This window comes from Delphinus delphis, chromosome 9 (assembly GCF_949987515.2).
Source record: "Delphinus delphis chromosome 9, mDelDel1.2, whole genome shotgun sequence".
Lineage (NCBI taxonomy): Eukaryota > Metazoa > Chordata > Mammalia > Artiodactyla > Delphinidae > Delphinus > Delphinus delphis.
Window position 1 is genome coordinate 16,609,963 of NC_082691.1, and position 22,839 is coordinate 16,632,801.

Here is a 22,839-nt window from a genome sequence, read left to right on the forward strand (position 1 = left end):
ATGGGATTGCTGGGTCATATGGTAATTCTATTTTTAGTTTTTCAGGAACCTCCATACTGTTCTCCATAGTGGCTGTATCAATTTACATTCCCCAAAACAGTGCAAGAGGGTTCCCTTTTCTCCAGACCCTCTCCAGCATTTTCTTTTTATAGATTTTCTGATGATGCCCATTTCTAACTGGTGTGAGGTGATATCTCATTGTAGTTTTGATTTGCATTTCTCTAATAATTAGTGATGTTGAGCAGCTTTTCATGTGCTTCTTGGATATCTGTATGTCTTCTTTGGTGAAATGTCTATTTAGGTCTTCTGCCCATTTTTGGATTGGGTTGTTTGTTTCTTTAATATTGAGCTGCATGAGCTGTTTATATATTTTGGAGATTAATCCTTTGTCCGTTGATTTGTTCGCAAATATTTTCTCCCATTCTGAGGATTGTCTTTTCATTTTGTTTGCAGTTTCCTTTGCTGTGCAAAGGCTTTGAAGTTTCTATTAGGTCCCGTTTGTTTATTTTTGTTTTTATTTCCATTACTCTAGGAGGTGGATCATAAAAGATCCTGCTGTGATTTATGTCAGAGAGTGTTCTGCCTATGTTTTCCTCTAAGAGTTTTATAGTGTCCAGTCTTACATTTAAGTCTCTAATCCATTTTGAGTTTATTTTTGTGTGTGGCGTTAGGGAGTGTTCTAATTTCATTCTTTTACATATAGCTGTCCAGTTTTCCTAGCACCGCTTATTAAAGAGACTGTCTTTTCTCCATTGTATATCCTTGCTTCCTTTGTCATAGATTAGTTGACCATAGGTGCGTGGGTTTATCTCTGGGCTTTCTATCCCATTCCAGTGATCTGCATTTCTGTTTTTGTGCCAGTACAATATTGATCACTGTAGCTTTGTAGTATAGTCTGAAGTCAGGGAGTCTCATTCCTTCAGCTCCGTTTTTTTCCCTCAAGACCGCTTTGTGTATTCATGGTCTTTTGTGTCTCCATACACATTTTAAGATTTTTTGTTCTAGTTCTGTAAAAAAATGCCATTGGTAGTTTGATAGGGATTGCATTGAATCTGTAGATTGCTTTGGGTAGTATAGTCATTTTCACAATATTGATTATTCCAATCCAAGAACATGGTATATCTCTCCATCTGTTTGTATCATCTTTAATTTGTTTCATCAGTGTCTTATAGTTTTCTGCATACAGGTCTTTTGTCTCCCTAGGTAGGTTTATTCCTAGGTGTTTTATTCTTTTTTTTGCAATGGTAAATGGGAGTGTTTCCTCAATTTCTCTTTCAGACTTTTTGTGATTAGTGTATAGGAATGCAGGAGATTTCTGTGCATTAATTTTGTATCCTGCAACGTTACCAAATTCATTGATTAGCTCTAGTAGTTTTCTGGTGGCATCTTTAGGATTCTTTATGTATAGTATCATGTCATCTGCAAACAGTGACAGTGTTACTTCTTTTCCAATTTGTATTCCTTTTGTTTCTTTTTCTTCTCTGATTGCTGTGGCTAGGACTTCCAAAACCATGTTGAATAATAGTGGCGAGAGTGGACATCCTTGTCTTGTTCGTGATCTTAGAGGAAATGCTTTCAGTTTTTCACCATTGAGAATGATGTTTGCTGTGGGTTTGTTGTTGATGGCCTTTATTATGTTGAGGTAGGTTCCCTAATGCCCATTTTCTGGAGAGTTTTTATTGTAAACGGGTGTTGAATTTTGTCAGAAGCTTTTTCTGCATCTGTTGAGATGATCATTTGGTTTTTATTCTTCAGTTTGTTAATATGGTGTATCACATTGATTGATTTGCGTATATTGAAGAATCCTTGCATCCCTGGGATAAATCCCACTTGATCATGGTGTATGATCCTTTTAATGTGTTGTTGGATTCTGTTTGCTAGTATTTTGTTCAGGATTTTTGCATCTATATTCATCAGTGATACTGGTCTGTAATTTCCATTTTTTTGTAGTATCTTTGTCTGTTTTGGTATCAGGGTGATGGTGACTGCAGAATGAGTTTGGCAGTGTTCCCTCCACAGCAATTTTTTGGAATAGTTTGAGAAGGATGGGTGTTAGTTCTTCTCTAAATGTTTGATAGAATTCACCTGTGAAGCCATCTGGTCCTGGACTTTTGTTTGTTGGAATATTTTTAATCACAGTTTCAATTTCATTACTTGTCATTGCTCTTAATATTTTCTGTTTTTTCCTGATTCAGTATTGGAAGGTTATACCTTTCTAAGAATTTGTCCATTTCTTCCAGGTTGTCCATTTTATTGGCATAGAGTTGTTTGTAGAAGTCTCTTAGGATGCTTTGTATTTCTGCGGTGTCTGTTGTAACTTCCCCTTTTTCATTTTATTGATTTGAGTCCTCTCCCTCTTTTTCTTGATGAGTCTGGCTAATGGTTTATCAATTTTGTTTATCTTCTCAAAGAACCAGCTTTTAGTTTTATTGACCTTTGCTATTGTTTTGTTTCTATTTCATTTACTTCTGCTCTGATCTTTATGATTTCTTTCCTTCTGCTAACTTTGGGTTTTGTTTGTTCTTCTTTCTCTAGTTCCTTTAGGTATAAGGTTAGATTGTTTATTTGAGATTTTTCTTGTTTCTTGAGGTAGGCTTGTATTGCTCTAAACTTCCCACTTAGAAGTGCTTTTGCTGCATTCCATAGGTTTTGGATTGTCGTGTGTTCGTTGTAATTTGTCTCTAGGTGTTTTTTGATTTCCTCTTTGCTTTCTTCAGTGATCTCTTGGTTATTTAGTAACGTATTGTTTACCCTCCATGTGTTTGTGTTTTTAACTATTTTTCCCCTGTAATTGATTTCTAATCTCATAGTGTTGTGGTCAGAAAAGATACTTGATATGATTTCAGTTTTCTTACATTTACTGAGGCTTGATTTGTGACCCAAGATGTGATCTGTCCTGGAGATTGTTCCGTATGCACTTGAGAAGAAAGTGTAATCTGCTGTTTTTGGATGGAATGGCGTGTAAATATCCATTAAATCTATCTGGTCTATTGTGTCATTTAAAGCTTCTGTTTCCTTATTTATTTTCATTTTGGATGATCTGTCCATTGGTGTAACTGAGGTGTTAAAGTCCCCCACTATTATTGTGTTGCTGTCGATTTCCTCTTTTATAGCCATTAGCAGTTGCCTTATGTATTGAAATGCTCCTATGTTGGCTGCATATATATTTATAATTGTTATATCTTCTTCTTGGATTGTCCCTTGATCATTATGTAGTGTCCTTCCTTGTCTCTTGTAACATTCTTTATTTTAAAGTCTATTTTATCTGATATGAGTATTGCTACTCCAATTTCTTTTCATTTGCATTTGCATGGAATATCTTTTTCTATCCCCTCACTTTCAGTCTGTATGTGTCCCTAGGTCTGAAGTGGGTCTCTTGTAGACAGCATGTAGATGGGTCTTGTTTTTGTATCCATTCAGCAAGCCTGTGTCTTTTGGTTGGAGCATTTAATCCATTCACGTTTAAGGTAATTATTGATATGTATGTTCCTATTACTGTTTTCTTAATTGTTTTGAGTTTGTTTTTGTAGGTCCTTTTCTTCTCTTGTGTTTCCCACTTAGAGAAGTTCCTTTAGCATTTGTTGTAGAGCTGGTTTGTTGGTGCTGAATTTTCTTAACCTTTGCTTGTCTGTAAAGCTTTTGATTTCTGCACTGAATCTGAATGAGACCCTTGCCGGCTAGAGTAATCTTGGTTGTAGGTTCTTCTCTTTCATCACTTTAAATATATCATGCCACTCCCTTCTGGCTTGTAGAGTTTCTGCTGAGAAATCAGCTGTTAACCTTATGGGAGTTCTCTTGTGTGTTCTTTGTCGTTTTTCCCTTGCTGCTTTTAGTAATTTTTCTTTGTCCTTAGTTTTTGCCAATTTGATTACTATGTGTGTTTCAGCATGTTTCTCCTTGGGCTTATCCTGTATGGGACTCTCTGCGCTTCCTGGACTTTGGTGGCTCTTTCCTTTCCCATGTTAGGGAAGTTGTCAACTATAATCTCTTCAAATATTTTCTCTGGTCCTTTCTCTCTCTCTTCTCCTTCTGGGACCCTTTTAATGCGAATGTTGTTGCATTTCATGTTGTCCCAGAGGTCTCTTAGGCTGTCTTCATTTCTTTTCATTCTTTTTCTTTATTTTGTTCTGCAGCGGTAAATTCCACGATTCTGTCTTTCAGGTCACTTCTCCATTCTTCTGCCTTAGTTATTCTGCTATTGATTCCCTCTAGTGTATTTTTCATTTCAGTTATTGTATTGTTCATCTCTGTTTGTTTGTTCTTTAATTCTTCTAGATCTTTGTTAAACATTTCTTGCATCTTCTCAGTCTTTGCCTCCATTCTTTTTCCGAGGTCCTGGATCATCTTCACTATCATTATTCTGAATTCTTTTTCTGGAAGGTTGCCTATCTCCACTTCATTTAGTTGCTTTTCTGGGGTTTTATCTTGTTCCTTCATGTGGTACATAGCCCTCTGGCTTTTCATCTTGTCTATCTTTCTGTGAATGTGATTTTTGTTCCACAGGCTGCAGGACTGTAGTTCTTGCTTCCGCTGTCTGCCCTCTGGTGGATGAGGCTTTCTAAGAGGCTTGTGCATGTTTTGTGATGAGAGAGACTGATGATGGGTGGAGCTGGCTGTTGCTCTGGTGGGCAGAGCTCAGTAAAACTGTAATCCGCTTGTCTCATGATGGGTGGGGCTGGGTTCCCTCCCTATTGGTTGTTTGGCCTGGAGCGACCCAACACTGGAGCCTATCCGGGCTCTTTGGTGGGGCTAATGGTGGACTCTGGGAGGGCTCACTCCAAGGAGTACTTCCCAGAACTTCTGCTGCCAGTGTCCTTGTCCCCACGGTGAGCCACAGCCAGCCCCCGCCTCTGCAGGAGACCCTCCAACACTAGCAGGTAGGTCTGGTTCAGTCTCCCCTGGGGTCACTGCTCCTTCCCCTGGTTCCTGATGAGCACACTACTTTGTGTGTGCCTCCAAGAGTGGAGTCTCTGTTTCCCCCAGTCGTGTCGAAGTCCTGCAGTCAAATCCTGCTAGCCTTCAAAGTCTGATTGTCTAGGAATTCCTCCTCCCATTGCTGGACCCCCTGGTTGGGAAACCTGACGTGGGGCTCAGAACCTTCACTCCAGTAGGTGGACTTCTGTGGTATAAGTGTTCTCCAGTCTGTGAGTCACCCACCCAGCGGTTATGGGATTTGATTTTACTGTGATTGTGCCCCTCCTACCGTCTCATTGTAGCTTCTCCTTTGTCTTTGGATGTGGGGTATCTTTTTTGGTGAGTTCCAGCATCTTCCTGATGAGGCTTGTTCAGCAGTTACTTGTGATTCCGGTGCTCTCACAAGAGGGAGTAGGGATGCTATTTTTAATTATAGCATCAGTAGAATCTGGGAATATCGAGAATTTTTTTTTTTATTTTGACATCTCTCTAAAGTGACCAATTAATGTTTGTGATTTTCTCTTCCCATTTATATTCATAACAATTCACTAAAGCATTTTAGCTTTTTATAAAATCAAGGTTTAAACAAAAAATAAATGTGAACTTTGCTTTAAGTGTGAAAGCAGCATGCTTCTAGTATCTCTGTCCCAATTTTACAGCAAGATTTCTATGAAAAGATAAAGTGAAAAGACCCTTAGGAGAATAAAATTGCGTTGATCTTCATTCCAAGGAAACACACAGATCAGGTTGGGAAAGACAAAGATCTTGTCTGTTTTAGAAAGCATTTTACATTGTATTTATAAAAGATAATAATGGGTAGATTACTACCTAATTTGTAACTATGTGAAATTCAGTAATATTCTATTTGTGAAACATGAGTGTCACTTGAAAAAATGTCATTAGAAAAATGTTTTTCCTTACTGAGTCAGGTTGGTCAAAAAACATAGTCTTTGTATTCAGTACAGGGGGAAAATACATAATTTTTAAGTCTGGAACAAGTCTGCACTGAAATAAAATTACCTTATAATGGAGTTGTGAAAATTGCTACCCACGGACAATTTCTATTATGTTGCAGTAATTCAAATGTCAACTCAGATGATTTAAAAAGCATTTTTGGGGGGTGGCATAGGCTCTATATTGCTAAAGCAGGTTTGAAGTCTGAGTATCCTGACCTGGTTTTTAGACTGTTCTGCAACTAGTCTGCCATACTTCTGCAGGCTTATCTCAACACAGCTCCTTTGTCCTGTCAGGAGGACCCTGAAAACATCAAGTTGTTCTGCCTCTGTGCCTTTACTCTGGACATGTCCTGGTTTTTAATGTGTTTTCTTGCCATGGTTGGTGTCCTTCTTAAGCTACACCTCTGTGCATCTTTTCCAGATACTGCAGCCTGTATTGATTGCCCCCCTCAGAATTGTACCTACTTGCAGTTTGAATCAGAGGTTAATGGATAACTATATATTGTTTTATGTGCATTAGTTGGATTATAAGCTTCCTAGAGGAGATTCTTATACTACTTTTATGTCCTGCATGGTTTTGACAAGCCATGAGCCAACAGTAATTGCATAGTGTATGTTCTCTGATGTTGGGAAATAAAATTGATATACTTTAATTCTTCTCCTTTAATAAAGGGATAGAATGGGATCTTCACTAATGATTGAAACAGCAAGAAACCCCATGTGCCCTAAGGTAAGTTTAGAGTCTCCTAAATATAACACGTAATTGGGATTGAAGGTCAGGTGAACGGATTTATTATGAAGGAAGCTCTTTTAGTAGATTATATTGATTCCTTATATATTGGCTCATTCTGTGAAGGTACAGAATGTGATCATTGGACCTTTTCTATATCAAGTAAAAGTATAACGAAAGTTTAAGAACATGGAAGACTGGGACTAAAGATAAAGAATTATTTTATTATAGGGTTAATCAAATCTAGGTATTTAAGGAAAATTGTGGCATTTCCTCCCAGATTTTTTTAAAGAAACTTTATGTGCCTCTTAGATAAATATTAAATTAATATACAAATGGAATCCCAGTTTTTTAAATGTTAATGTCACTAGAATCAGTCTCAGTTCAGCTTCTCCTTTTATTTACTTTGTTTGAAACCCAGTGATCTGAGTATTGCTTGAGTTTTGTGTTCTTTAATAAAATTCATTATTTGATTAAGGAATAAGGGTTTATGTACGCAGAAATCCCATGCAGGTTGTGTTTATTCTTGAATGACAAGCTGTAACCAGAAAAAATCAAATACAGCTCCCTCTATTGCTCTTTCACTCTTGCTTACACATATTTTTATTCATTCTTTAGATATTAATTATGTTACCCCATGTGCCAGCATAATGCTAGGGACTTTGGCTACGTTAGTGAGTGAACGCATACATGGAGTTTACAGTCCAGTGGGGCAAAGTAAGCATTAATCAAATGATCACACAAATGAGATACAGTTTTCCCAAAATAAGTGCTATGGAGCACAAAAACAGTTCTCTGAAAGCATATATTTAGAGACGTGAGGGAGACTGCTCTAAGGAAGTGGGCTTTGCGGTCTCAGTGTGAAGGCTGATGAGTGTTCCTGGCAAAGGGAACCGTGTGTACAGAAGGATCCATGGAGAAATGCAGGCCCTGAAAGAGTTCTTGAAGGCTGGAGCCTAAGGATCCTAGGGCAGCGTGTGCAGTGAGGCTGGAGGGGTAGCTCCGTCAGACCACGTGAGGCCATGATAATGAAATGCACTAGCTCATTGGAGAGGACCCTAAGATACACACTGCACCTCTTGTTTATTCTCTTGTATCTTCAGGGCTTCTTGTTTATTTGTTCTTAAATTGTGAGAATTGCCAACTTAAAAATAAAAGAATAGAGTGGGTGTGGGGGAACTGCAGAAATCTCAAAAAATACTTCACTCGTGATAAATGAGGCAGCCATTGACACGTTTCTTAATCGAGCCTGCCTGTATACCAATTAATGGAAAGACCCTCTGGATTTTAGTGTAGGGCCAGCTCTTGTCCACAGTGGCCTAGAGACACACTTGGGTCACTCACACGAACTTGGAATGTGACTTTTGGTTTATAAAATAGCAAAGCACACAGGCCCCTGACGGCTTGGCATGGAGACCTAACAATTTAGCCCTCACCATTACCTTTCAGCCTCTTAAGTTTATATTGCAGATCATTAGGATACATCACATTTTACATAAATTCAGCTGACACTGAGAAAATCTGAGACCCTGGGTGATAAACATTGTTTTTTTCAATAAAAAATTGTCCAGCGGGCTTCCCTGGTGGCGCAGTGGTTGAAAGTCCGCCTGCCGATGCAGGGGACACGGGTTCGTGCCCCGGTCTGGGAAGATTCCACATGCCACGGAGCGGCTGGGCCCGTGAGTCATGGCCGCTGAGCCTGTGCGTCCGGAGCCTGTGCTCCGCAACGGGAGAGGCCACAACAGTGAGAGGCCCGCGAACCGCAAAAAAAAAAAAAAAAAATTGTCCAGCTACCGCTTATTAACTACAATCAGAAAGCCTTGAGAGTTTGTTTAGTGTCAGAGTTTCAGTTACTAAAGTCATAATGCTTTCAAAGAGCACAGAAACAATGACTAATTTATAAATGATATGAAAATAGTATACTTATTCATCTTTAAGTAGTTTTTATTCATTGCTACTACTGCAGTATCAATTATTATATAAAGGTCTGCAAATTTATGCTTTCTTCCGTGTCTTTTTCAATAACTATTCAAATCATGTAGTCAAAAAATATCTTTTATTATTGTTCTCTTATAATGCATTTCTCAAAATTGTCTCAGCCCGTGTATCTATTTTCCTGTAAAGAAATACCTATTTGAAAGGATCTGCTTCCCTTTGATTAATATTATAGTTATGTTATACATTTATCTTGATGGGTGGAGTTGTAGATTGTTCATACTACTAAATAATATTTAATTTTTACAGTTCCCAAATATTGCTGCTTACAGTGCGTATTGTTCACTTTTTAATTTACTAGGTAGCTGCAGTAAGTACCATAGTGAACAGAGGGATAACGCCAAAAGCCTTTGTGTTCAGAAACTATGGACATTTTCCTGGAGTCAACTCTCACTATTTGGGAGGCTGTCAGTATAAAATGTGGCAGGCCATTAGAGCCTCATCTGCTGCTCCCGGCTACTTTGCAGAGTATGTGTTGGGAAATGATCTTCATCAGGTAAGTTGACTAATGTGGTTTATCTTCTAAAACTTTACATAATTAAAAAGAGTCAGCGCTTATTAAATGTCACCTGAACTTACAGAGGGATCAACCAAGGAGACTTTCCTCGTGTCTCCATGTGGCAAAAGATGTGCGTGCGGTACAAGATAGTTGTACTTCTTGTTTGTTTTTCTTAAATTAACTTAACAAGCCTTCTGGCTTGAGAGCATATTTTAGGAAAGATTTATTTGTATCTTCTGTAATGTGATTCATGGCCAGTTATGACAATTTTAATATGATAGGAAAATGAAGTAGTATGTATGCTTGGCTTTCCAAATGTAATAAAAATTAAAAGTGAAACACAGTCACTGAAAATGCAGAATGCCGTCTGTTTGACAGTTTTGGTGGACGTAGTTGGAAGGAGATGATGTAATAAAATAATAATAGTAAACACTCATTAGGTTAGCTAGGTGCCAGACACCTATGTAGTCCTTTGTGTGCATCTCCTCATACAATCCTCACTGCTTATGAGGCAGATAGAGTGATTTCCATTTTGCAGATGAGAAATTGGAGTCTTAAGAAAAGCTAAGTAACTGGACTAGGGTTGCAGCTGTTAAGTGACAGAGTTAGGATGCTATCTATAATTACACTGTTTTAAAATTTATGGCTAAATGATCTATTAAGTTGAACATTATTTCTATGATGTTGAATGATGTATACTTCCTCTGACATAGACTCATTTATTTATCATAAATTTTTTCTTTGTCAAGTTTTTCCACTATTTTTGGAAATCTGAACTCATAACTTATACTGATAAAAGTCAACAGAGCTTTTGAGCTGATACTTCCAAAATATATGTTTTTAACATATGCTTAATTTTTTATATGCTATCCCACTGCATTCTCCTTTGACGGAGTCAATAACCTTAACTCTCCTCTCCACTCACTGGTATGCACTTGGTATTCACATATATGTTGAGAAGAAAACATATTTTGCCAAGGATTTTTAGATGTTCAAAAGCTCACAGATCTGCTATATAAACTACATATCAACTATATAATTTTAATTTACATGTGTCAATATTATAATAACTAAAATGTGGTTATCAGTTTTATTTTCTCCTATAATTTTATGTAACAGCTTAGATATATTTTTAAATGTTATCCCATTTTCAGCTATCCCATTTTCTTTCTGTCTTACCAGAAGTAATGTCATAATCTTAGTAGTTAGGAGATGAAAATGGGTTCCTTTCATCTTTGGAGTCAATGCAGACTATTTCCCACTTGGTCAGATCAGTCATTGCAGAGTTATGTAAGGCACTTCCCCTTCCTGCCTTTGTCCGCTTTATCCCACCCCCTCAGGGCAGAAAGTGCTAACTGTAGAGTTTCTTTCTGACATAGATTTCAGGACTTATTAGTCAAAATTAAAATTTTATTTTAATATGTATCTTGCTGTTTGTAACAACAGTTTCTCCATATTCCATAGTATTTTCACCATGTCATAAATGGAGAAATTACACTGTATTTGGGAATATAATAGTTTAGGTTTGTAACTTACGACTTTAAGATGGTTGTCATGCTACAAAATTGCAGTTACGCCAAATACTAGTGAAAGTCTCAATTAAGTTACTGCATTTCAGGACCATATGTTCCCAGACTCCCAAAGAAGTTATCTCATTTGCTCATTATTCTTTATCTAAGAGGAAGTAGTTCTAAGGTTTAATTCAGTCTTGTAGAATACAAATAACAAACCAGAGTAATTCAGTGGTTCTTCTTCCATTTCAGATAAGCTAATGATATTCCTTTCCATTCATAGCAATTTTTATTTTGATGACTATAATCTTTGAACTTAGGCTGATCTACAGATTAAAATAACTTCTTACATAAATTTTATTTAAAGCATATAACTACACACGGAAACATACTCAGTATTTTGTAATAACCTATAACGGAAGAGAATCTGAAGGAGAATATATATATATATATAAAAAACTGAATGGCTGTGCTGTATACCTGAAACTAACATGATATTGTAAATGAACTATACTTCAATTTAAAAAAATTAAAAAGTGTGGACTTCCCTGGTGATCCGGTGGTTAAGACTCCATGCTTCCACTGCAGCAGGTGCAGGTTCGATCCCTGGTCAGGAAACTAAGATCCCACATGTGTGGTACAGCCAAAAGTAAAAATAAATAAATTAAAATAAAATAAGTAAAAAATTAAAAAATAATGCATGTCACCACATATACAGAGAATATACGTTCATGTAAACCAGTGACTTGATTCCAAAAAGACTGGCACATCTAACTTAAGAATATTCAGAAGGAAGCTGGAGTCTAAGCAAACCTTATTTAAGCAAATATTTTTCTTACTGCGTATCCTTTTCAGGATACTTGAGGAAGAGGGATATTTTTCTCCTTTAAAGACACCATGAAAGGTTGATTAGAGTATTCTAAGGTGTGAATGATCTTAATTGCTTAAACAAAACATTCAAGCAAAGTTCCTTTCCAACCCTTCAAAAGTTGCCAAGAAGTTTAAAACTAAAATACGCTACTTATTACAATCCTCTTATCCTTAGTTCTTAGAATAATTATATTCAGTATTTCCAGTCTCATTTTTAAAATCTTTAACTGTCATGTCTGACATACGTTTTAATGAAAGTTCGTATCCTTTTTCAGGTAAAGTATAAATTATACATTTATCAGGTAAAGTATAAATTATACATTTATATTCTATTTGAACAGTTATTGAAAGCACTGCTATAAGTAATTAAGAGGTATGAGTCAGTAGATAGGTAGATTTCATTTGTCTTTGTAAAGAGAAGAGTGTTATTACAGTATTACAAGGCTTATTAGATGTCCTAGGAAATTATAAAGTAGGAAGAATTCTTTTTGAGTAGCTTCCAATGTATTATTTCTCTACCCCATCCAAGTAGCATCATATTTATCAAATAATACTTTTTACACAACATTATCCCTTCTCTCTTTTTAACAGCTTTATTGAAGTAAAATTGATAAAAAAAACTACACATACTTGATATATACAATCTGATGAGTTTGGTCATATGCATATCCCTTCTCTCTTATCTTTTTCCATCTCAACCTCCAAAATTAAATCATTTATTCACTGTCTTTGGAGAAAGATCCTGATAAATTAGCTTGCGCTGAAGGTTTTGATGGCAGATTCTAATATATTATTTCTTTTAGACTTTATTTACATTTTAAAAGGTTACGTTCAGAGCTCAGCATACATTAACATAAAACGAATTATGATATTTCATATAAACTTTCCAGATAAAGAGTGTTTTTAGCAGAAAGAGCCTGCCTAGCATTTTCTGTGCTAAATTATGCCTGTGCCAGGCCACAACTAATAATTTTCATTATAACTGGACAAAAATGTAGTGAGTGCTTACTCAGTGCCAGGCCCTGTGTTAACCATAAAAAATATAAAGGTTTTTAATAATTGCTAGCATATTGTTTGTGTTTCCTGGATCTTACCCTCAAATAGCTCAAACCAGGAGAATACAAACAGAGTTACAGAATGAGATGATAAATTCAATAATAAAAATATGTACAGGGTTAAGAAGTAGTGTAAAAGATGTGATTTATTTTGTCAGGATTGGCTCTACAAAGAAGTCTTCTTCTGAGTTTATGTATAAAGAGTGAATAGTTGATTAGGATAGAAATAGGATGGGGAGGGGAGGTTGGGGAGTCATTGCTTAATGGTTGCAGATTCTGTTTGTGGTGATAAAAACGTTTTGGAAATAGATAGTGGTGATAATTGTAAAACATTCTGAATGTTATTAATGCCACTGACTTGTAACCTTAAAAAAGGTTAAAAGGACCAATTTTATATATATTTTAACATAATAAAAAACAAATTTTTTAAAAACCCTATAGGGAGTTCCCCGGTGGTTTAGTGGTTAAGATTTGGTGCTTTCATCGCCATGGTCCAGGTTCAGTCCCTGGTTGGGGAACTGAGATCCTGCAAGCTGCGCAGCGTGGCCAAAAAAAAAAAGAGTTTCTTAAAAAATAAAATAAAAATATTAAACCCTAAAAAATAAGATGAGATGATCAAGAGGCATTCGTGTTGCCCAGTGGTTATTTTCTGGTATAAATTCTGATTTATGATTTGAAATGATTAAATATACATTAAAAGCAATAAAAAGTATCTAAATATTAGGCTATTAAGTACATGCCTGATGTACTGCAGTTAAAATACAATCGTGTGTGTACTTCTGAAAGATAAGCATCAATTTATTTAATAAGTATTTTTCAAGTCTGTTTTACCTCAGCACCTAGCATGAGCAGTGGCTGACAAACACCAAGTACACAGTAACTAACTGTGAGTATGAATACTGTAATGAATGGAAAGGCTTCAGGAGATCCCGTAGACATAACGTTAGCCTAAGGACTTGCTGACAGCAGAGGCGTCTTGACGAGAGTAGGCTAACTAAACAGAGCTTAAGGAATGGTGTGCCTCACCACTGGACTAAAGTGAGTGCCAAAAATGTGAACTTCTGCACTTTTTTGATGGAAAGCAAGTAAAGTTTAAGGAACAGGGATTTAATTTGAAGCATGGCTATTAAAACTATTGAAAACGTGGCAACTTTTGATGTGGGATTAATTTTACTATTATCAATTCTTGGTAAGCCTTGTTTGCCCCTTCTTTTCTCCCCTTTTTGTCTTCTCTAATCCTTCTTTATAGCTTTTATAATAATGAAGAAGTGTTTCATGTAAAATACCTAGATGAGAGAAAAACAAATACCTTAGGCTAACATATATATGTGTGTGTGTGTGTGTGTGTGTGTGTGTGTGTGTGTGTGTGTGTGTATATATATATGGAATCTAAAAAAAAAGGGTTCTGAAGAACCTAGGGGCAGGACAGGAATAATGATGCAGACGTAGAGAATGGACTTGAGGACGTGGGGAGGGGGAAGGGTAAGCTGGGCCGAAGTGAGAGAGTGGCATGGATGTATATACACTACCGAATGTAAAATAGATAGCTAGTGGGAAGCAGCTGCATAGCACAGGGAGAGCAGCTCGGTGCTTTGTGACCACCTAGAGGGGTGGGATAGGGAGGGTGGGAGGAAGACACAAGAGGGAAGAGATATGGGGATATATGTATATGTATATGTATAGCTGATTCACTTTGTTATAAAGCAGAAACTAACACACCATTGTAAAGCAGTTACACTCCAATGAAGATGTTAAAAATAAATAAAATAATAGAAAATAAAATACCCAGATGATTAGAAGTTACACAGAGTGTAAGTATAGAATTTAAGATAAAAATAATATAATAAAGAAATAACTTTTTTGCTAAATTAGAAATGAAATATGGGATGGGTATCATTCATATTAATTGAGAACAAAGGAAATAGTTGAAAGGATTAAATTAAAATTTGTACTTGGGAAAGCCTTTAGGAAATAACTTGTTACTATCCACATTTAATGAGTCCAAGTAGATTTTTGCAGTCGAATAATACAAATGCCTAGCCAATTCATGACTTTCAACAGATACATAGATAGCTAAATTTAAAAATAGTTCCCTTCAACTGCTGAATGGATAAACAAACTGTGATACATCTGAATAATGAAATATTCCTCAGCAGTAAAAAGGAGTTAATTACTGACATACACAATGACACGGATGGATCTCACAAAGCATTATTCTAGGTGAAAGAACCCAGACCCCAAAACCACATACTGCATGATTCCGTTTATTTTGATAACAAGAGCTAATGTGTGATCTTGGAGAGTAGATAAAAGAATATTTTTTGAAGATAAGATTGAGAACTGAGAGTCCAAGGTGTTACAAAGATGTGAAGTCACATGGGGTAGTAAAAAGAATTTCCACCCCTTTCTACATGGGATAGATAGAAAGTCTGTGAGCCAGGTGCTGACTTAATTAGTTGACTGGGGAGGTTGCTAGGTGACAACAGTGATGCGGAAGTGGTGGCTTGGCTGAATAGCAGAGCCTTTAAAGAGCATGAATTTCCCAAGTGAATTAGGACTAATAATGGTCTGGAAGGGATGCTAAAACAAGTAAGACATCATCCCTCCTCCTAGCCACTGAGATATGAAAGAATCAACACCTCCTGGGAAATAATGTCAGGGAAGAGCTGTGTTTCTGCTTAGTCAAAGAAGAAAGGGGCTTCCCTGGTGGCGCAGTGGTTGGGAGTCCGCCTGCCGATGCAGGGGACGCGGGTTTGTGCCCCGGTCCGGGAGGATCCCCCATGCCGCGGAGTGGCTGGGCCCGTGGGCCATGGCCGCTAGCCTGCACATCCGGAGCCCGTGCTCCGCAGCGGGAGAGGCCACAGCAAGTGAGAGGCCTGTGTACCGCAAAAAAAAAAAAAAAAAGAAGAAGAGAGCACTTTCAGAAGTAGGTGAGACTACGTTGGGAGTTTTAACAATTCCACAGAGCACAGTGGAAGGGTTTAGGATGCGGGGAAGGAGTATTGGACTGTGTCAGTGGCCAGGAAGCTCAGAGAATTAAATGCCATTACAGTAACGAGGCAAGGCACGTGGAGTTTCAAATGACATGTGAATTTAGTTCCTACTTGTTCTTTGAGGCAAGCGGGTGATCGGTTCCAGCAGGTATAGTCTCAGTTCATCTGCTGTCAAACTCAGCACACACAAGGATAGTGGTCCCCAAAACTATAGTCACTACATGCTTTTTGGCCTCTTTGAATTACTATAATAAAGGTGTCTTCATTTAAAATATGTACTGCATTACTGCATGACAATTTAAGGTTGTATTTCTCTTCCCATTCTTGCAGAAAGCATGTTTTTTCAAAATTCTTTTTTAATGTACTGGTACAGAATTCAGCATTGTCTTATCTTCCAGTAGAAATGGATTGTTTTCTACTAAGTATGTTAGGATTATTTCAGTTAGGTTCTTGGGGGAATAATGACTCTTGGACCATGTTTTGAAGAATAAGTGGGAGCTGAGCAAAGAAGGGGGCTGGGGAAGGAGAATTTTGAGTTGACAGCATGTGCAGAACCCTGAAGGCAAGAGAATGTGACTCCTTCTGAAAACTGCAAGTAATTCATGAATGGCCAGACCGTAGGATTACAAGATATTGAATTTCATGTAGCTTCAAAATACAAGTCTAGAATTAGTAGGTACAGGTTACAGGGAGGGAGATTTGGGCTCATTAGAAGGAATAATTTCTAACAGTTTATAGCTTTTCAAAATTGAATGGATATACTAATACCAAGTGAGGTTTATCCCAGGAATGTGAGACTAGTTAATATACTTTTTTTTTGAAACTTTTTTAAATTGAAGTATAGTTGATTTACAATGTCTTGTTAGTTTCAGGTATACAGCAAAGTGATTCAGTTATACATTTTTATATAAATCTATTCTTTTTCAGATTCTTTTCCCATATAGGTTATTACAGAATACTGAGTACAGTTCCTTGTGCTATACAGTACGTTCTTGTTGTTTATCTATTTTATATATAGTGGTGTGTATATGTTAATTCCAACCTCCTAATTTGTTCTTCCCCCCTCCCCTTTCCTCTTTGGTAACTGTAAGTTTGTTTTCTATGTCTGTGGGTCTATTTCTGTTTTGTCAATAAGTTCATTTGTATCTTTTTTTTTTAAGATTCCACATATAAGCAATATCATATGATATTTGTCTTTGGTTACATACTTTTATTCTGCTACATTCTTAGAGCACTCTATCAGCATATTTTACCCTTCCTGCCCTGTGGAGTCTTCGAAATCAATGCTTATTTTGAAGCATTGATAAATGCTTAGAACTATAAAGTTGCCTGCTTTGTTTAGGTTGTATCTGCAGTAAATGAATTTGGTACTTTGAAATTGTATTGTTAATAAAATTTCAACTTAAATTAATAAATTTGGTTATATTAGACTTGTGAAAGAACTGGTCTTGTTTGTTTGGTAGAACCACAATTCTTTTGTTAGATTTTATACAGAATCTGTATTAACCACTAAACAAGGATAAAAATCTTAAAAAACTAATTCAGTTCATTTCAGTAGTTTTGAGCAAAATATACAGAGCAATCCAAGAAGAAGTTCAGAGACTTTTGTAACAGGAAAGGAAAGTTTAGTAAAGCCAGTGAGGCCAGTGAGTTTTCACATGACTTCTTTTGCACCTGTAGTATATAAAATAAATTCACTTGAAAGGAATCTCTTGTTTTTAAATAATTTGTTCAGTTTATTACATAGTTCAGCTATCCTGGTGAGTAAATTTCAAACTGTTGAAAATATAATTTGTTTTCATATTTGTAAAAGAGAATTTCACTTTGAAGAGTTCTGTCCTGTATTTGCTTGACTTATGTTTTGCAGGATGGAGGTTTGCTCCTGAATAACCCTTCAGCGTTAGCAATACACGAGTGTAAATGTCTTTGGCCAGACGTCCCATTAGAGTGCATAGTATCCTTGGGCACTGGACGTTATGAGAGTGACGTGAGAAACACCGCGACACACACGAGCCTGAAAACCAAACTGTCTAACGTTATCAACAGTGCTACAGACACAGAAGGTTAGTCTGTTTATTTGCTGCCTTAACGTACTTCTAGAATTCGGTTTCTGATAGAATATGCTGATGCTCACTGCAAAGAGTATGTTGTTATGTCTCTGTCGTAGGCTTAGGAAGCACATGGGAGCAGGTGTTTGTCGTTTCTCTTTCTCGTCACTTATTTCTTCCCAGTAACCCTGCAGTAGTGATTTCTCCATGTGGGAGCTAGAGCTACCTTGGCCTCCTTACAGCTGGAGAAGTAGCTGAAGCAGGAATAGCACAAAGGCTTGGTTGGAGACTCTTAAGAAACAGGGAAAAGGAAAGGTGTCAGGTTGGTTTAGATAAACACATGGTAACAGGGAGAGAATCAGAGTACTTATGGAATTTCGATTATTTAGTAATGTGGCGGCAAACTGGAATAAGTCCATACTTCCACTCTGGCTGCCTCTGTAATCTAGTCTTCATATAAAGGCCCAAGTGGTCCTTTTAAAATCTAAATTAAATCACATCTTTACCCGGCTCAAAACCATCTACGCTTCCCATCACAGAACAAAATCCAAAAGCCTCATTCACTGAAATTCACCAGGCCCTGGAAGGACCTGGCCTTTGAATGCGTCTTCCCCCTCTCTCAGGACGTGTCTCCTGTATAAAGTGTGTCCAGCTACGCTATAACTCTTGCTGTTTCTCAGACTTGCTAGGAAGGCTCCTGCCTCAGGGAATTGTTGTCTTCTCTTTGTAAGGCCTTCCCCCAGATACATGCTTGATTCCCACCCTCACTTCATTCAGGTCTCTGTTGAGGTATCACTTCCCCAGAGAGCCTTTTCTGATCACTTTCTAAACCCGTCACCATCTCACTCACTGTAACCCCTTATCCTGCTTCTTTCTTTCTTTTTTTTCCTTCTTAGAGCATTTATCTCATTATGGATGTATTGGTTTAGCCAAAAAGTTCATTCGGGTTTTCCGGTAAGGCGGTACGAAAAACCCGAACAAACTTTTTGGCCAACCCAATATATTACATGTTTGCTTGTTGAATTGCTTATGGTCTCTGTAGCCCACCAGGATGTAAGCAGGAACTTCTCCTGTTCACTGTGTGGACTGCAATGCCTGGCACATAGTAGGCAGTCAGTACTTGTTGACTTTCTAGTTTGGGCCTTGAGGTCTAGATCTCCTTATTTTACTATATTATTTTTCAGTCCTATGTGAAATCTGTTATTAAATTTGTAAAAGTTATTGTTCACAGTTAACAGCCCCTTGCTTCTGAATCTCATTCTTTCTATATTGTCATGTTAGTGACTGAGTCATTAGCCTACATGAGGCTCTTAAACTCCCCACTAAGGATGTTTATCTATTAAATGATAACCCAAGAAAAGGTGACATTCTGGATTTTTCACTATCTGAAATTTTGTCAAATCAATAAAATATTCTTACTGTAAGCAGTCTTAGGAAAAAATGGCTTTGATCACCCAGTCTCATAATACTTACATGTATACCTTGTGCAAACCATGTGATGGGCTCATTTGAAATTTTCAGGAAATATGAAATGCTGCTTTCATTCACTTGCATTCTAGTTAATGAAGAATTAAGAGTGAAACATATGTAATTGCTGATACTAGATGGTTATCGATGTGTAGAAACAACAGTGTCGTTTGGTTCAGTCTAATATATTATCAGTTGCCGAATAAATGGTGAATAGATGTAGACGGTTAAGCCTATGAGAAAACTAAACTAGACTGCTGTAGACAATTTACAAGAAGCAAATTAGACTCGATATGGGTCTTAAAAGATAGTTAGGGTCTGGACATTTGAAAAGAGGATTCAGACTTCAAATTCTGGCCATGATGGAATAATAGAAGCCATATATTTCCTCCTACCTTAAATCATTAGAAAACTGTACAGAGCAATGGTTTTCAGACGTTAGATGACAGATGGCAAGGCCACTGATTCCTGAGAGAGGGAAAATAAATGAAGTAATCACATGATTGCCCAGCTTGTTTCTAGGTGATAGCATGAGGAGTGGGGAACTCAAACTCAAGTGGGGAACTGTACAGAGCAATGGTTTTCAGACATTAGATGACAGATGGCAAGGCCACTGATTCCTGAGAGAGGGAAAATAAATGAAGTAATCACATGATTGCCCAGCTTGTTTCTAGGTGATAGCATGAGGAGTGGGGAACTCAAGCAGGACAGTCCCAGGCTCTCAGAAAACAGCGTTTGGGATGCAAAGAGGCCAAGGAAATTAGAATTTGTGGGCAAAATACTACAGAGAAGGCAGCTTCATAGAGAGAGTGCTCTAGAGCTATGCAGAGGAGTCCCCTTGAGTACTGATCTGTGTTGTGTGCAAGCATGTGAGGAAACTACCCAAGGCAGATTACCCCAGAAAGGATTAAATAGAACAACGCTTGGGGCTCACACGGGACCAGGCAGCTCAGATTTCCATCACCTAAATTAGAAAGACCTTGTAATGTGTGGGATGTGCAGTGGAGTCCTCAGAAGGGTATGGTCTCAGTAGTGACATCAGATTAGTTCTAGACTGAAGGGTGCTCTGGGTCCACCCTAACACAGCTTCCAAGCAATTCTCAAAAAGATCAAACTGAGTTCCAGTTAACAGCATCCACTGTTGGAATAAAAGCCAGCAATATTTAAAGGAATGCAACAAATTCCAGCACACAAAAATATAAGATTCACAATGTTTGGCATGCAATTAAAAAATTACCAGGCATACAGAGAAGCATGAAAAGGTACATTTAACCAGGAGAAAATCCGATCAGTGAGAACAGACCTAGATATGAAACATGAGAGAATTGGCAGACAGAGGATGTTACAACAGCTATTCTAAGTATACTCCATGTTCAGTGAGATAGAGGAAGATTTGAACATGATGAGGAGAGAAATGGATGATATAGAAAGGACCCAAATCAAATCTGTAGAAGTGAAAAATGTAATGTGTGAAATGAAAAATACAGTTGATAAGATTAATAGCAATTCTGTACAAAAACATGGAGAAAAGAGAAGAATAAATACTTACCAGCTCATTTCCTAAAGCCAGCATTACCCTGACACCTAAACCTGGCAAAAACATTATTAAAAATATTAAAATACCAATCAATATTCCCTGTTAATACATATGCAGAAGTCCTTAAAATATACTAATAAATTGAATTCAGCAGTATATAAAAAGGAGAATACAGCATAATCCAATAGGGTACATCTCAGGAGTATGGGTTTGGCTTAACATTCCAAAAAATCAATATAATTCACTGTATGAACAGACAAAAAGAAGGAAAAATTTATGATAATCTCAACAGATGCAGAAAGGGCATTTAGTAAAGTTCATCAACTATTCATGAGAAAAACTTTCAGCAGATTAGGAACAGGAGGGAACTTCCTCAGTCTGATAAAGGGCCTCTATGAAAAAGCTAGAGGTGGCATCGTGTTTAGTGGTGAAAGACCAAATCCTTTCTACTTAAGATGAGGAGCAGAGTAAGATGTTTCTCCTCGCTTCCAGCTAGTGTTGTACCGGAGGTCCTTTTCTGTGCAGTAAGGCAAGAAAAGGAAATAAAAGGCATATAGATTAGAAATGAAAAGTAAATATTTACAGACAACCTAGTCGTCTATGCTGACAATTCTAAGGAATCTATAAAAATCTACTAGAACTAATAAGTGAGTTTAGCAAAGTTGAAGAATATAAGGTCAATAAAAATCAATTGTATTTCTGCATACTAGCAATGAACAATTAGAAATTGAAATTAAATATATACACAGATATTATTTATAATAGCATCAAAATATTAAATACTTAAGAAACTATTTAACAAATTATATGCAAGACCTGAGCAGGAGAAACTACAAAACACTACTACAGAGAGAAATTAAAGAAGGCCTAAATAAATCGATATATCAGTACCGTGCTCATGAATTGAAAATCTCGGTATTGTTATGGTGGCAGACCACAGATTGATCTATGGACTTCATGCAACTGCTATGTAAATGAAAACGGACTTTTTCTGGAGTAGGGATTAACAAGATGACTATAAAATCTATATGAATATGGGAAGGACCTAGAATAACCAAAACAATTTTGAAAAAAAAAAAATTGGAGGACTTAGACCCCCTGATTTCAAGACTATAAAACTACAGTAAGCAATGGTGGTATTTGCATAAAGACAGACAGAAGATCAGTGATACCTAATAGTACAGAAATTGATCCAGACATGTATGCTCAAAAGATTTTTGACAAAGGTAATTCAATGAGGAAAGGATAATCTTTTCAACAAATAGTACTGCGACAGTTAGATAACTGTATTTTAAAAATTGAACCTTGACCCTTCACATCATACACAGAACCTAACTGGAAATGGATCACAGACCTAAATACAAGAGTTAAAACTGCAAATCATCTAGAATACCCTGGAGAAAATCTTAATAACCTTGGGTTAAGTAAAGAGTCTTTGATAGGACACAATAAATGTGGACATAACAGGAAAAACAGATAAATTAGACTTCATCAAGTTATAATTTTGTTCTTCAAAAGACACTTTTAATAAAATGAAGACAAGCTATAGACTGAAATAAAATATTAGTAAAATATGTTTGATCCATCTTCAGAACCAAATGTATAATCAGATGCAATATATATAGAAAATGCTTACATTGTATAATATAAGGAATATACAGAGATGAAAACAAAAATTCAGTGGGGAAAAAAATGGCCAAGCGTTTATTTGAACAGACGCTTCACTGAAGAAGATGTACAGTTGACTAAGAAGTACATGGAAGACTTTTCAACATTATTAGTCCTTAGGGAAATGAAAATTAAAACCACAAGATCCCAGTACACATCCTCTAAAATGATTAAAATTAAGACCGACAGTACTAAGTCTTGGCAAAGATGTGGAACAGTGGGAACTAAGATATCCTGGTGGTTGGCGTGCAGAATGGTGCAACCATTTGGAAAACAGTGTTGTGGTTCTTAATAAGATAAATAAACTTTTACCATATGAATGAGAAATATCATCTCTGAGTATTTACCCAAAAGAAATGGAACCATATATCTACAAAATGATTTAGGATTATTTCTAATAGCTAAAAACAGAAGAGAACCAGACCGGAGAGAACAAATTGTGTTATATCCATACAGTGGATTACTACTTAGCGATAAAAAGGAAGGAACTACTGATCCATGCTGCAACATGTAATTCAGAAGCATTTTGCTGGGTAAAAGAAGCTAACCAGACCCAGAAGCGCTATATATATTTATGATTCTGTTTATATGAAATT

At 36.8% G+C, this 22,839-nt stretch overlaps 1 protein-coding gene across 3 annotated transcripts in view; it reads left to right on the forward strand.

The window, feature by feature from the left end:
* Positions 1 to 22,839, forward strand: part of LOC132430910 (calcium-independent phospholipase A2-gamma) — a 134,662-nt gene that overhangs the window by 109,396 nt on the left and 2,427 nt on the right. For all 3 annotated transcript variants that reach the window (XM_060020232.1, XM_060020234.1, XM_060020233.1), the window contains exons 7-9: positions 6,543 to 6,600; positions 8,897 to 9,091; positions 17,391 to 17,586. In XM_060020232.1, the coding sequence (XP_059876215.1) occupies positions 6,543 to 6,600; positions 8,897 to 9,091; positions 17,391 to 17,586 (449 nt within the window). The remainder of the gene's footprint in view (positions 1 to 6,542; positions 6,601 to 8,896; positions 9,092 to 17,390; positions 17,587 to 22,839) is intronic.